At 42.9% G+C, this 16,727-nt stretch overlaps 1 protein-coding gene across 1 annotated transcript in view; it reads right to left on the bottom strand.

Moving 5' to 3' along the window:
* Window positions 1–11,898: 11,898 nt before the first annotated feature.
* Window positions 11,899–16,727, bottom strand: part of LOC142557932 (uncharacterized) — a 152,134-nt gene continuing 147,305 nt past the window's right edge. Inside the window, exon 4 of the mRNA XM_075670124.1 lies at window positions 11,899–16,167. Coding sequence (XP_075526239.1) covers window positions 16,021–16,167 — 147 coding nt within the window. The 3' untranslated portion in view covers window positions 11,899–16,020. The remainder of the gene's footprint in view (window positions 16,168–16,727) is intronic.

Genomic DNA, 16,727 nt, shown 5'->3' with positions numbered 1-16,727 from the left:
CGACACTTTTGATTGTACCAAAGCGTGCAACTAAGGCGTTATTTTTACCGTTCCCACTGCTAGCATCTAGATTCAATTATATGCGCAATTGATGATTTTCTGTCACTTTAACTGGATGGTGTCAAGCGGCCGATGCGGCGCACGTGTGTGCGCTTCGCCGGTGTCACAAATTAGCGACAGCGTGGCTTCTTTTTTTTAATGCGATTAGCATTCTTTGCCCAGTTGAGCCTTTTGAGTCTGTCTGCGTTTTATATACGTCAGCCCAGTGACCCAAGGTAGGCGTGCTGCCGTGGCCGATCCATCATTCTAGGATCGTCTTCGGACGCCTGGTGCCGTCGTCGTGCCACCGCGATCGCCATCCCGCTGTCGTTTTGCCGTCATCACTACAGTAAAGTCATTGCATTGTCGTCTGCGTTCGAGTCATTCCAACGTGGTATAGTTCTTTCACAACCATGCTGTCATGCAGTCGTGCCGCTATCGCCATGCCAGCGTGGTCATTGCGTCACCGCGAGACAGTTGTTATCACGCATTCGTTGTGTCATACCTTCGCCGCTACCCCTTCACGTCGTCGTCGTGACGCTGTAGCCGTTATGCCGTCGTAAATATTTAAGAATCGTTATCTCACAGTCGTCATGACGTAATCGTCATATCGCTTGTGTCATTCCGCGGGCGTCCTTCCTTTTTTGTTATTCTATTGTTGCCTTACATCCGCGTCATGTAGTCTTCGTCATGCCGCCATGCTCATGGGCTACCTCGGCAAGTGAGTGCCATAACAAAGTACCATGATACCGAAGTACGTGGCATATAGCAAAATCAACGGACGTCTCAATATGACCACAACAGATTAGGAATAAAGCTGACTTTCAAAATTCTATGCGTACATTACGTGAGTGCTAATCGCGTTGCTATCAACAGCCATCGTGGTATGAGTTCTGACGTAAATGTTTTAACAGGAAGGGCCATTGCTCTAATGTGGTGCTGTATTGAGCGTATTGTAAGAGCAATAAGAACCCTTGTTTGTTTGCAGTTTATTACTGCTAGATAATAAAAAGCATAGTCTTGTTAAAATGTCAATAATAAAAGACAGCTTCCAGGCAGTTAAAGTAACGTGGTTAAAGTAAGGTGGCCGTCCAGTGACAAGTTTTACTCGAAAATATATCCTGCATTCTTCGCAGAAGCGAGAAATTCCTGAGACTTAATTCTTAGGACAAAAGTTGATGCTCTCGTCTTGATATTAAAGCCTTCTTTGTTGCTGTCCAGCCTATTTTAGGGTCTTCAATCGATAATCAGCTAAAGGTAGATGGTTCTCTTGGCAGTTGCAGCATGAGAGAAGACACTGGAGTTGTCATACTGGCTTCCTATATGTGATATGTCATATAGAGTATCTATTATGCATTAGTCGTCTTGGCCATGATCTTCCTAGTCTTCTCTGGTAGAAGTGCGCACTCCTGCAGCAATCCCCCAGCAGCAATCTTCACTGATTGGCGTTTTCTTCCGGCTTGCACGGGGTATCCAGTACACAATGAAGTTACTGCATCATGTCACGTTGTAGTGGCGTCATTCATGAAACTCGCTGTTTATTTAGCGAACATGCGGCCAGAAATGCACGTGACACTAATAGCACAACAATAGTGGCGTGCGTGCGATCTCGAATTGCAGCCACTGTTCTTGTAACAGATGAAATCTGATTACGGACAAGATTATTTGGCTGTAGAATCAGCCACAGTGGTCGGTGACACATAAAACTTCGTCTTGGACCAAGCAGTAACATTGTAACAACATGATGAAAAGCATTAACTGAAAAACAAATAATTTGTACCCATGTCAATATGCCTTTGTCACCAACTAGCCGTCTGCAAATTTATGCGGCTTTACTGCAAGGACTTTCCAATTTCAGTGAACGTTCCATTGTACAACTTTGTCCTCCTCCATTCTTAGCTAGACCCACTGTGGTTGCTTAGTGGCTATGGTGTTGGGCTGCTAAGCACGAGGTCGGGGGATCGAATCCCGGCCACGATGGCCGCATTTTCATGGGGGCGAAATGCGATAACACCCGTGTACTTACATTTATGTGCACTTTAAAGACCACAAGGTGGTCGAAATATCCGGAGTCCCCCACAACGGCGGGCCTCATAATCAGAAAGTGGTTCTGGCGCGAAAAACCCCATCATTTATTTTGATTTGTCTATTAGTTAGGCGCGCTTGTCTAGACGATAACAACGGCTGATACCATAAAAAGGCTTTTCATTGTGCAATAACTGGTCATTCGCATAGCTTGCATAAGCGTTACCTGTTCCGTACTGCAGAACTCTTCAACAAACTGCACATTGTTAAAAACGACAAGAATGAAACCACATGATCTTGCCCCACTCCCACAAATAAAAAAAAACGCATTAGCAACCTTTTCAAAGCTTGAGATGAATGAAATTACATTTGCTACTCGCAGTCCTGAATGATACACTGTTAGTCATTGCTGAACGAATTTTCAAAGCTTATGCTACGATATCAAATCGATACCTGGCGGGATGAACTTTGCAGTAAGGTCACGTATTACGCTCTCAAGCGAAATTATACCTTTTGGGTCGTATCTTGCCACACAGCAATAATCGTCGTCTATCTTGCCCGCATTTCCTTTCTTTAATGCTGCGAGCCCGGTACTTCCAAGTCACGACCGGTATGTGCGCGATGAGCATGACAGAGCATTAGAGACAGGAAAGTAACCAGCGCAGCGTTTTCAAGAAAAGAAATGGAAGCAAGAAAGATGAAGGTAGTTGCTGTATCGCAAATGTACACCCCTCAGGGTGACATTTATTTAGGAGGGTACATTAAAGGAAAAGTTTACACCATTTGCGGTGCATATTTGGCACACAATAATCACCTGTTTCGCCCCGATATCCGGTAGTTAAGTGTAAAGTCTTCAGAAACTTTCAACACACTACACTCCCATAATTGCTCATCCAACACCGCACACGTTGTACACAGCTATGACTGTTTGACATTTAACGCACTATTGTCACTCACCTTGAAAATCACCAGAATAAGTATGGCTCAGTATTGTAAACTGCCAGAATATGGTTATTGCAGGAATGTCTTATATCTCTGCTCATCGTTTTTCCTCGTAATCACAAGCGTCTCATGAAGGCATCAGGTCCATCCCGTCATGTGGACTAGTCGTATCAAAATACGTAGATGCCCATGCTCCTTCAGTTGCCCTGAAGCACCATTCCTGTTCAGATAAATTTACCGTGAGATGGATCTGAACTAATTAATAAAGGCTAGGAGTGGTGTACAGTTTCGAGTCCAGTGGGTAGTGATGGTTTACCGCTGCAGTATCTGCCAAACTGGCGACGTAGAAGAAAATCCTGGACTGGTAACGGAAGCGATGTTCGCAAATGTAATCCAGAACCAGAAAGAGATCCTGTCGAAACTCACTGAGGTTTAGTCAAATAAGGCTAGCTCTGAAACGAAAATTCTTGAAATGCAAAAAAGACTTCTTGCAATTGAACAGAAACTACAAAGCTTTGACGATACTCAGCTCCGGCTCACAAACGTTGAAGCGCTTGTTGACAGGTGGGATGAAAGCGCGACGAGCCTTGTTAGACAGGTTGATGATTTGGACAACCGTTCTAGAAGAAATAATTTAATAATTAGAGGCATGCAAGAAGGCGTGCAGGAAAATGAAGTTGCACTGACGAAAAAAGTCACTGAAGAAGTTTTTAGAGACATTCTGAAAGTGCAAGTAAGCTCCATTGAAAGAATTCACAGGCTCGGAAAGAAAACAGCTGGTAGAAACCACCCAATTATCTTTCGGGTAGCGGACTTCAGGGAGAAAGTAAAGATTTTGAGCAATTGTACCAAGCTTAAAGATACCGAGAGAAGCATTAGCGAAGATTACTCCAAACGTGTAGTAGAAATTAGGAAGAAACTGTGGGAGTCGTGTGCCGAGAAAAGAAAAGAAGGTCGTAGGGCCAAACTTGTCTTTGATAAACTTAAAATTAATAATATATTGTATGGATGGGATGAGGATAAAAACTTGAGGCACCGAATTTCGAGGGTAATTGAAACTGGCAACTGACTCCAACAAGGTAAACAGGATAGCTTTAGGATTATAAACATAAATGCGCGGAGCAAAATAAACAAAACCGTTGCATTGGAAGCCGTGGTCTTGGAACATGAACCTGACGTTATTGTTATAACGGAGACATGGTTACATGGCAATATCAGAGACGCCGAAGTGCCAATTGGTTACAAAGCATTTAGAAGGGATCGAGGAGTAGCCATATTGGTTAAGCAAAGCATATTGTGTACAACCCTTGAACAATCGGATAGTATCGAAGCTGTATGGATTAAAACTAAGCATGCTGATCGAACAGTTTACATTGGAGGGGGATATAGGGCCCCAAATACTTCACCTGATGGAATGAACAGCCTAAGGAAATTTATGGAAAGAAATTTTCGAGAAGGAGACAATATCATTCTTCTGGGCGACTTTAACTTACCGGGAATTAATTGGAGCTCATACTCACCCGGGGCGGTAAACGTGGCTAGTTGCGAACAGCTTTTGGACTTGGCGTTCTCTTATGATTTAGAGGAAATTGTATTAGAACCCACGAGAGTGTGTGATACAAGCTCATCTATTTTGGATCTTATTTTAGTGTCGCATGGGTTGGCAGGGCTTTTGGCGGATTGCACATAGAGGTCGGAATATCAGACCACAAGATTCCAATGGCTACTTTCAGTATGTCTCCATCCCCCTCACTGGGTAAACCAAAGAAAAGAGTTTGGAATTTTCAATCCGCAGATGACGTGAGTGTCTTAGACTATCTCGAAAGCTCCTTTGATGCATTTACCTACTTGTATCAATCGGATGTGAGCATTGATGATTCGTGGAATTTCTTCTACAGTGTAGTAACTCATTGCATGGATAAATTTGTTCCTAAGAAGAATAAAAAATGCGGAAAGACAAATCCTTGGATGAACCGAAAAATCATTCAGACAAAACGGAAAATTAAAAGAAAACGGAAAGCATGTTCTCAAAATAAGTATACAGATGACGAAACTTCAATTAGGGAAATGAGGCAACAATTGAAGCGGCTAATTAAGCAGGCGAAAGACCAATTTTACAACGTAACATTGAAGAAGTTCCTCTCAGAAGCACCGGCTAAGTTTTGGCGATATGTCAATCCGCCCAATAAGCAGTCCTGTTCTAATCCTGAAATTAATGATGCTGAAAGTGCTGACCAATTTAATCTTTTCTTGTCGTCGGTTTATACAAAGGATGATGAAGTAGTGCCTAGTGCATGTCAATTCTCTACCCGCCCTCCCATTTCGAATATTAAGAAAACTGAGGAAGGTGTTCTAAACCTTTCGCTCAATATAAAGACTAAAAAGAGCCCTGGACCAGATGATATTCCTAACGAATTCTTAGTGAGGTATGCTGAATGGGTGCCTAAGTACCTTACAAAATATTTAATTCCTCAGTATTGAATGGGTCTTTCCCTACCGCATGGAAACTGGCAAGAATAATACCAGTTCATAAAACCGGGAACACTTCAGACGTTAGCAATTACCGACCAATTTCCCTCTCAAGTACATGCTCTAAACTTCTGGAACATATCATATCCAAACACTGGTCGCAATACCTTGAAATGCATAACTTGTTATCCTCAGTGCAGCATGGATTCCGTAAAGGACTATTTACGATCACTCAATTAGTTGAATTGGCTCATGAAACTTCACAAACGGTAAATCCCCGTGGACAGATGGACCTCATTTATTTGGATTTTGCCAAAGAATTCGACAAAGTTTCCCACTCCAAACTTTTGTTCAAAATTAATACTGTGTTTAAGAATCCTAAGCTCACAAAGTGGTTTACATCGTACTTGCAGTGCCGTCAGCAGTACGTTCAAATATACGCGCTTAGGTCCAGTCTTCAACCGGTGTTATCCGGAGTACCTCAGGGAAGTGTCCTAGGATGTCTTCTGTTTCTTATTTTCATTAATGACTTGACACATCACATTTATGTTCCAATAAGACTATTCGCTGACGACTGTGTTGTTTATAATAGTATAGAATCTTCCAGTGACCAAATTAATTTGCAAAGCAACCTTGATAAGATTATGAAATGGTGTTCTGACTGGCAAATGGTTATAAATCCAATTAAATCAGTAAGCATGTCTATTACAAAAAACAGAAGATCGTGCAATTTCCTTATAGTGTACAAGGCAACAAGCTTAAAAAGGTAGAGGAGCACAAATATTTGGGTTTATTATCTAGAAGTCACTTAAGCTGGAATAGGCATGTAGAAGAAGTAAGTAAGAAGGCGAATAATGCGCTTTGGAGCCTAAGACGAAATTTACACACAGCAACCTCTGAAGTTATAAACTTGGCCTATTGAACACTGGTCAGACCAATCATCGAGTACGCGAAAATTGTCTGGGATCCTTACACGGAGAAAAACCGTCAGAAACTGGAAAGGATTCGGAGGTTAGCTTCTCGATTCATCTTCAACAAATATGGTCGACTTCACTCCTATTCAAAACTGTGTTAGGTTGCAAATCTTTCCAATTTAGAATTAAGGACTAAGTATGATAGGCTGAAGTTCCTGTTCCTTACTATTCATAATGAAATAAAAATGCATAGGACGAACTATTTTGAAATTTCTAATAAGAATCTTCTAGACATCGCCACAGCATGTATATTCCCCCTCCGGTAACCCATAATGACACATTTAAATATAGCTTCCTTCTCAGAACGATAAAAGAGTGGAACATGCTTCCCGATTTCGTAGTTCAGTCTACCACTTTAAATAGTTTTCTGAGTAATTTGCATGCCATTATTTATTCCGAGAGCGCGGTCCGTTTATGATCTGACTTTCTGAATCATCTTATTTTATGATTTTGTTATTATGTGTCTGTGTTGTTCTTATTGTACATGCCTCAAGGTACATTGACTGTCTTTTTCTGCTTGCCCTACTACAATGTATATGTAATGTAATTTGTTTTTTGTACGTTGTATTCAGATGTATTGTACGCCATGCCTGAATCACATGTGTTGACATTGCTTGTTTTATTATTTTTCTCCACTCCTGTAATGGCCCTAAAGAAAGGGCTGACAGTATCAATAAAGAAAAAAACGCCCACGACAAATGGCAGGTCTGCAATGCACTGCACGCCGGCTCTGTCACTTCGAGCTGAACCCGCGGTTTACACAACCCCGGCACAGCAAGCCAAAGCTAATGCATGCATCCACGAGTCGCTTCTCTTTGTCTTCTCTTGTCTTTTTCTTAGGCTAATTTTCTTTACCAGCAATGCGAGAATTGTGACCACGTCTCTTGCAGGTCTGCGATGAAGCTGAAAAAAACCCAGTTTAAATCAGGCTAGTTTTTGCCTGAAATGGCCTTAAACCTTATAGGAAGTTAATTGACCGTAGTCTTATTAGTCAGATCCGTGCAATCGAATAAAGGCGAGCTGTCAGTATTGCAGCGAACTTGTTGGCAGAAATAACAACACAAGCACAGTTAAAGAGCGCCTCAAGCACCAGATACCATACAGGAAAATTATATGAGCCAGAGGGCAAATACTTTTAATTGCGACAGTGTGTCTTCTTTGACAAACCATTATTTACACGTGTAAATAGATGCCGTTATCTCTGATTATTCACAGGGTCCTTTTTCTTTTCATAACAATGAATCACAAAAGGTAGAGCTAAGTTTCACCAGGCCACCTTAACGCGACACCACGAAACTCGCCCGAAAACACAAGGAGTGACGTTTACGGCAATAGACAAGAAATCACCGAAATGAAGCGAAGAAAACGCGCTCGTGTATCGAACCAGCGCACAGCACCTACATTCACCGAAACGGCTGGGCCATGGCCCACCGAACGTAGTGACCGGCAAGACGCTATGTCTATCACTTTTTCTTTTATTCCTTCACTATGTTATGAAGCGCTCAAAAAAAGAAAAGGAGAAGTCCACATGTGGCTACGAATAGAAAAGCAAACGAATATGCAGAATGCTATTTAGTTTAAGCGACACTTTTGATTGTACCAAAGCGTGCAATTAAGGCGTTATTTTTACCGTTCCCACTGCTAGCATCTAGATTCAATTATATGCGCAATTGATGATTTTCTGTCACTTTAACTGGATGGTGTCAAGCGGCCGATGCGGCGCACGTGTGTGCGCTTCGCCGGTGTCACAAATTAGCGACAGCGTGGCTTCTTTTTTTTAATGCGATTAGCATTCTTTGCCCAGTTGAGCCTTTTGAGTCTGTCTGCGTTTTATATACGTCAGCCCAGTGAGCCAAGGTAGGCGTGCTGCCGTGGCCGATCCATCATTCTAGGATCGTCTTCGGACGCCTGGTGCCGTCGTCGTGCCACCGCGATCGCCATCCCGCTGTCGTTTTGCGTCATCACTACAGTAAAGTCATTGCATTGTCGTCTGCGTTCGAGTCATTCCAACGTGGTATAGTTCTTTCACAACCATGCTGTCATGCAGTCGTGCCGCTATCGCCATGCCAGCGTGGTCATTGCGTCACCGCGAGACAGTTGTTATCACGCATTCGTTGTGTCATACCTTCGCCGCTACCCCTTCACGTCGTCGTCGTGACGCTGTAGCCGTTATGCCGTCGTAAATATTTAAGAATCGTTATCTCACAGTCGTCATGACGTAATCGTCATATCGCTTGTGTCATTCCGCGGGCGTCCTTCCTTTTTTGTTATTCTATTGTTGCCTTACATCCGCGTCATGTAGTCTTCGTCATGCCGCCATGCTCATGGGCTACCTCGGCAAGTGAGTGCCATAACAAAGTACCATGATACCGAAGTACGTGGCATATAGCAAAATCAACGGACGCCTCAATATGACCACAACAGATTAGGAATAAAGCTGACTTTCAAAATTCTATGCGCACATTACGTGAGTGCTAATCGCGTTGCTATCAATAGCCATCGTGGTATGAGTTCTGACATAAATGTTTTAACAGGAAGGGCCATTGCTCTAATGTGGTGCTGTATTGAGCGTATTGTAAGAGCAATAAGAACCCTTGTTGGTTTGCAGTTTATTACTGCTAGATAATAAAAAGCATAGTCTTTTTAATATGACAATAATAAAAGACAGCTTCCAGGCAGTTAAAATAACGTGGTTAAAGTAAGGTGGCCGTCCAGTGACAAGTTTTACTCGAAAATATCTCCTGCATTCTTCGCAGAAGCGAGAAATTTCTGAGAGTTAATTCTTAGGACAAAAGTTGATACTCTCGTCTTGATATTAAAGCCTTCTTTGTTGCTGTTCTAACTGCTGATAAGTTTACCAGAACGAAGAAAACGGGCCGAAGGACGAGGAAGAGACAGACGAGCGCTCACTTTCAGCTGTTTATTTTGCGCGTCCAAGCAGTATTTATAGTGTAATTGTAACAACAACTTAAGAAACGCAACAGTCATACAATTTTTGCAATACTGCAACGTTCCAAAGGCTAAAGGAAACCGTTTAAGATTTCATCACTTTATCAACGAGTGACAGTGACGGCGTGCTGATGAACTTTTGCTTTGCTTTAGTTATCTAGTAAGCCTCTCTAACTACTCTCTCTCTCTGTTTTATCTGTGGCTCGCTTCAGGAACTTAGTTTTTTTCAGTACTGGCTTACACCCGCATGTTTTACAATGGTCACCCATTTAACAACCTATATTACTGAGCACTCCCGCATGGTCCTCGTATGCTCTATCGTTGAAATATCGGCCTGTCTGCCCAATATAAGAAATGGGAAGACAAGGAAGCAAACACATTTTTGCTGTAAGGTGCTTGGAGCCGTTACGAATCGTCAGCACACATGTCAAACGGGGTAAAAATGCACCACACGATGGTTGTGACAGGTTCGGTTGTGATAGGCTCTACACCCACCATGATGTGCATTTTTACCACGTTTGATATGTGGGCTGATGATTCGTCACGGCTCGAAGTCCCTTACTGCCAAAATCTCTCTTTTGTGATAATTTTTTCGCTCTTTTTCTTATAGTTTGACGAGTCATCTGTATAAACCCCGTTTTTTGTTGTATTTGTTGCTCTACGAACCTGTTATAATCATCTCGTGGTGTAATTTTTCTTTTTGTGGTCTTTGTTTTGTCATGCACGTATTTGATCACAGCGTGTTACCGTTTCATGCATTTCCTGAAAAACGCCAGACAGCCGGCGAAACGCAGGAAATAATGTATCCCTTTTTTTGGTACGTGCGTCCTCAACCAACAAATGCATAGTCAACTACCGGATCCCGTCATGCTAGCAAATATATATATACATGTAGACCCTTCTGTGTGCACTGCAGGGCGACGTGCTCTTCCTGCAATATTCAATTACTCCTGTTTTGCGCCAGCTGGTTCCAACTAGGGCCCGCGAATTTTCTAATACCGTCGCCTAACCCAGCCTTGTGCCGTGCTCGACTGCGCTTCCCTTCTTTTGGTGCCCATTCTGTAACCCTAACGGTCCAACGGTTATCTAACCTGCGGAACGTGACCTGCCCAGCACATTTTGTTCTGTTGATGTCAATTAGAATATCGGCTATACCCGTTTGCCCTCTGATTCAAACCGCTTTCTGTCTCTTAACGTTGTGCCGAGCATCCGTCGTTCCATCGCTCTTTGCAGGGTCCTTGACTTGCTCTCAAGGTTCTTTGTCAGTCTCGAAGACTCTGCCCCATATGTCAGCACCGGTAAACACACACACACGAACACGCACTTTATATATATATATATATATATATATATATATTGTCGCGTGGTTGTGACGTTGAAGAACACAGTAGAAATACTGTGGACGACAAAACTAACTTTTATTGGGCGAACCTGTGCCCACAAAAACAGGCTACAGTTATAGCACAACGATAGCGGCGAACACGGTCGGCGATCGTGGAAAATCTGATCCACGGGTAACGCTCATCCGCTTTTGTACATCACTCGTCGAAATTTCCAGAGTAAGCGCTGCGGCCCGCGTGCCTTCTTCAAAGTTCTGCATTCTTCGCGTCGCGCACACATGCGATCAGATTACACAAGGTTCGGTCTTAGACAGCGGTTGTAAGCATCGATAATATTCCAGAAACTTCCGATACATGCAGGCGTGTCCTGCGCTGTACGATAACATTTGTTAGGCGGTGAAATGTGTCACCCGATAAAGACAAACAAGTACATGTGTCAATATGTTTCGTTCATTTGCGTCTAGGTGAATTAGTTCTCAGCTAGCAGGTTTAATCCTGTGCCTTTGCCTTTCTTACAACCAAAGTGACAGCTTGAGACAGTACGCATTTTCACCTAAAGCGGTCGTTCTAGATCGCTTTTTCCACACGCTGGGAAGACATAGGAAGGATTAATGTAGGCCCATTGTTTAATATACTTAGCAACATTGACGTGTAGTAGTTGCCATTAGGCAACCGGTACCAGGCCTTTAGGGGCTTCCGACTGAAGTCGGCATGCTCAACCTGGAATTTCCTGCGGAGACAACAGGCGAAAATCGAAGAGCTTTCTTTACAACTTATCCGACCAATTTTCAGGAAATTACACGAAGGGCGCTCTGATATCTGCGCTGAATAACGAGTGCCAAGTCCATATTTCGCAATGTCGAACTGACCAGTCCAATAGCACCCTCCCGTCTTACGCGGTCTTCTGAACCACGTCGGATGGCAACCACCTGCCCACCTCCTTCATCTGCATCACTGATTCACTAAAACTAAAACAGCAACTTCCGCTCACCGCCCCGGTAATCACGTGTTGTATGACTGTTTCTTTCTTTATTTATATATTCACTCTCTCTGTAACGCTTCAACGACCTCCAGAGTAATGAAATAATTGGGATGCCGCACACGTCATCAAGTAGTGGTAAATTTTTTATTTATTTATTATTTATTTATTTACTCTTACACCCACAGCGCCATTTAGGAATTACAGTGGGGGGTTACAAACATCAATGTAAGCAGCCTATGGCATCCAGTAAACAGCATTAAAAAACCCGCAAGGGGACAGAAATGGAACGTCAGGATATCAATGTACAGCACAACAAAAAAAAAACACCGCAAAGGGACAGAAATGGTACATCAGGATATCAATGGCACTGAAACGGCACCATATAAAAAAGGTAGGCAACGGCATCACACAATTAAATAATAAAGCACTATGTAATGGTAGCAAACTGCAATTACTATATACTGTGAAATAAAGAAGAAAATTTCAAGAGCATTTGCAAAATGTTCATTATTAAGTATACCAACTACGGCAGCCGGCAGTCGATTCCATTCTAAAATGGTTTTGGGGAAAAAAGCGCTTTTGAAAAACTTAGCTCACAAATGTATTCCCTAACCTTGAGCTCGTGAACTGTTCGTCTGGATATATAATGTGGCTGAAGAATATACTTATTACGGTATATTCTAATTTGGCCATAAAATATATTGTCAAAAAGTTTCAAGCGTAATGCCTGCCTTCCCTTTTCTAGGGTGTCCCATTTCAATGTTTTTTTTGCACTAGTAATACTAAGGTTTCTGTAGTAGTTGCCGATTACGTACCGTGCTGCTATATTCTGAACTCTCTCAAGTTTATCTCGGTCGGTACACGTAGGAGGGTCCCATACGGTACGTCCATATTCTAAAATGGGTCTACCATAGCTTTTGTACAGAAGATCACGAGCATGCTGGGGAAAGAGTTTTTGTATTGCGCCGTAGAAATCCTAACAATTTGCATGCCTCTGCTGTAATGAAATCAACGTGCCTGTGCCAACATATGGACGGCGTGAGGAATACACCCAAATACTTGTACTCGGAAACAATCTGCAATGTGGAACCGGATAGATAATATACGGCTTCTGGCACACACTTTTTAGTAAAGCGCATGTGGACAGTTTTCTGTGTGTTTATTTACATTTGTGACTCTCTGCACCAGTTTTGTAGTTTATCTAAATCATTTTGCAAAATAACAGTATCGGCAATGCTTGTAATTTCCCTATATAATATCAGATCTTCAGCAAACAATCTTACGGAAGAAACAATAGTGTTGGGAAGGTCATTTATAGATATTAAGAAAGGTAATCGGCCCAGTACCGAGCCCTGGGTGACGCCAGACGTTACGCGGGCCGCACCAGATTCTGCGCCATTTACCACTACTTGCTGAACTCGCAAAGAAAGCTATTCCTGAATCCATGTGATTACTTGTTCATAGATATTAAACCAACGTAGTTTACATACAAGCAATGTGTGATTTACCAGGTGGAAAGCTTTTCTAAAATCTACAAACACCGAGTCAACACAAGAAGGAGCATCCAGTGCACCACAAACTTCATTAACGAATTCTGCTAATTGAGTTGTGCAGGAAAGGCCTTGCCTGAAACCATGCTGTTTCTGATTCAGGAGGTTATGATTGGTAATGTGTGCCATTATGTTACTGCACAAGACGTGCTCTAATACTTTGCAGACAATACTTGTTAGAGATATTGGTCTCTAATTGCTGACTAGTTCGCGAGGCTTCGATTTATACACTGGCACAGCGCACGCCATCTTCCATTCCTGTGTTAGGACCCCGGCGTTCAATGACTTCGAGTACAGTATCTTAAGAGAGGGAGGGATGAACGACGCACACAATTTGAGAAAAGCGCCTGTCAATCCATCAGACCCCCCTGCTTTGCTGGAATCTATACGTTCAAGAAGAGACTGTATTCCACTTTCATCAATAATTATATCATCAATGTTTTCAATGACCTCATTTGCAGACGGATGCGGAATTAAGCTCGAGGCATTGGGTGAGAAAATGGAAGCAAAAAACTTGTTGAAGCAATTTGCTTTTTCTAAGCTATTTTCTATTTCCTCTCCATTATGCTGAAGTGATGGAATACAAACTTTGTCTTTTCTATTACATTTGACAAGATTCCAGAATAGCTTTTTTTGTTGTTTGAAATCGAGAAGGCAAAGCGTCAAAGAAATATTTTTTTCCTGGCGGATTTTTGTTTGCAGCATTTTGGTTATGGTCACAAGTTGATCGCAAGTTTCCGAAATGAAGTTTCTTTTATATTTCCTTTGTATCCTATTCCTTTCACTAGTAAAGCGTCGCAGCTCACCATTAAACCATGGCTTAGATTTAGCACGCCGTTTGGTCTGCACCCACGGCTGCACATAGTTTTCTTGTATCTCAAGCATTTTTGCTTTAAAAAGGACCCATAACTTATGAACGCCGATTGTTTCAGAAAGTATTTCGAATTCCGGAAGGAATACCTGTAATGCAAGTCCTGTTTAATTTATGTTGGCTTGGCAGTAATTATAGATCCTTCTGGCTCCCGAGCTTTGCGTCTTTTCGTACGTCAACTTCATTTCACAAACCACAGCTCTATGGTCGCTAATACCTGGCACCACCAAAAGTTTCCTAACCCAAATTGGCTGATTGGTTAAAATTAAGTCTAAGACGTTATTTTGTCTCGTACCTTGTGTTACCATCTGGGTTAAGGAAAAAACTGCTTAGTATCTCAACAATTCCTTTGCCACTGCAGATGTATCCCTAGTATTAGAAGGGTGCTTATTCCAAGAAAGCTCTGGGATGTTAAAGTCCCCGCCAATGACAAGGTAATCCGTATTGACTGTCCCTATCATCTTTGAAAAATCAGACAAGACAGCAAGAGGGCTTGAAGGAGCCCTATAAAATTAACATACTGATAGTGTTTTCCCGTTTGGTAACCGAATCTTACACCATATATCCTCGCAATTTCCGCTGCCGATATCGAGAGCGGAACAAGAAAGCAATGTGTGAACAACTATAAAGACCCCACCACCATGACGGTTTCTATCGTTCCTAAAGCATGTTTAGCCGTTTGCAAAGCCTTCATTGCTTGTTATTTCTTTATCTAGCCATGATTCTGTTCCAAGCACTACAGTTGGTTTGGTCATGCATAGAAGGTTGTGGAAGTCATCTACTTTGTTCTTGATACTACGGCAGTTGACAAGAAGGAAGTTACATCTGCTACAAAGCTGCGCATGCGTCATGTCGTTTGCACAACCTCGCCACTACCTTCATCATATACATATGCTTGCCCGTTTATAGACAGCTTATCATATTTTAGGTTTGCGCGAGCACCATAAAGGGCATTCCTTTTGCCGAATTCCCAAAGAAACTTTCTTTTTCTGCGCACTGCCTCTAAAAAATCTTCTGATATACTAATATTGGATCCTTTTAGTTTCTTGGTGTTGGCCATAAGTGGGTGGGGGGCTGTTTATCTTTAAACATTGAAAACATTGCAATGAGCGGCCGAGGTTTATTGGCCTGGGACCGGCCAAGTCTGTGTGCCCTTTCAATCTGCACTGGCGTTAGTCCTAAACGTGATACAATTCCTTGTACTTCTTTCTCGGAGACAGCGGGCAGTTCACGACTTTCACTGCCAGGGACACCATAAGATATCAGGTTACATCGCCTGCTGCGGTATTCCAAGTCGTCTATATTTACTGGATAAGGCCGTCCCCGTGCTGCGAGTATCTTCAGTTTCCTACCTACATTCAGTAACAGCTCCTCTTAGGTTTGCGAACTTGTTATTGCACTTTCCACAGAATCTAATCGTGACTTAAGCTTTTCTATAGCTATTTGGCCTTGATTCTGCGATGTTTTGATGGCCTGTAATTTGGCCTTTATTTCCCTTTGGTCATCCAAAATTAGATTCAGTGTTTCAGCAGTAGTTGGGCCAGGATTTAGCTCTACGTTACCGCGCAGGAATAAAATCAATAAATAGAATGCATATCTTCGCAGTAAAAAGAAACGACGTTTGGCATGCCAACGCGCAGTACGGTACTTTGAATCCACACTTGAACCACGGGGCGTCACCGGCACCACGAATACGTGAAAGGTGAAGCTCTCATTCGAATAATCACGAACCTGCGTTAGCAGAAGAAAATGCGTGAGTGGCCCAATCATGTTGGCGCCGGCCTCACGCCCCTATGCTGCACTGATACAGTCCGCCTTTTGCACACCGTGGACACAGCCTTCATCCGCCCAAGCTACGTTGGCCAATAGTCGGCACTGTTCAAACACGGTAGCCGGGCACACATCGAAGTCGCTGCCGCCGTAGCTTGCGTGCTCTACCCTGAATGCCGTAGCCATCGATGCATGACTCTCTGCGTCTGCGTTGCCATTGCGATGGAGGTGGCTGTGCGTCGGTGCAGCAGATAACCTGCGTTAGCAGAAGTATATTCGTGAGTGGCACAATCATGTTGGTGCTGGCCTCACGCCCCCGTGGTGCTAGACCTCGTTTTCAGAAAACACGTAGCTGATCTACGCTATCTTCCAGGAAGGACGAGGACAACCGACGCCTGCTGTTCTTCTGCCTCCCTGTGCTGCTACTGCTTCTCCTCCTGGGCCTTTATTGGGCGTTCATGCCAGGTCTGTTCCACTGCCCTAGCAGTAGAAAAACAGTGCGCTAAAAAAATCATGAAAACTAATCGAACATACGGGAAAATATTTGCTCCAAGCAAAACTAACACCTAACATAGGAAATAAATAGTTCTTGCATAAACTACCTTTTTTTCTGGCTGTGAAGTCATGGATTCCTGATACACTTGCTCGTTCCCTGTGTTGCTTACAGGGCGCTATCCTACGATCAATTCCCTTATCTCTTTCGCAAGATTTCACATGTCTAGGCACCGGAGCGTTGGCGTGTGTGGTGACAGCCTTCCTGGGACTGTGCCAAAAAACAAACGCCACCGAGTCAAGTGAATTCTCCCGAATGTGATC

This window comes from Dermacentor variabilis, chromosome 9 (assembly GCF_050947875.1).
Source record: "Dermacentor variabilis isolate Ectoservices chromosome 9, ASM5094787v1, whole genome shotgun sequence".
NCBI lineage: Eukaryota > Metazoa > Arthropoda > Arachnida > Ixodida > Ixodidae > Dermacentor > Dermacentor variabilis.
Note: the sequence above shows the minus strand (reverse complement) of the source record. Positions and strands in the feature narration are given on the sequence as shown.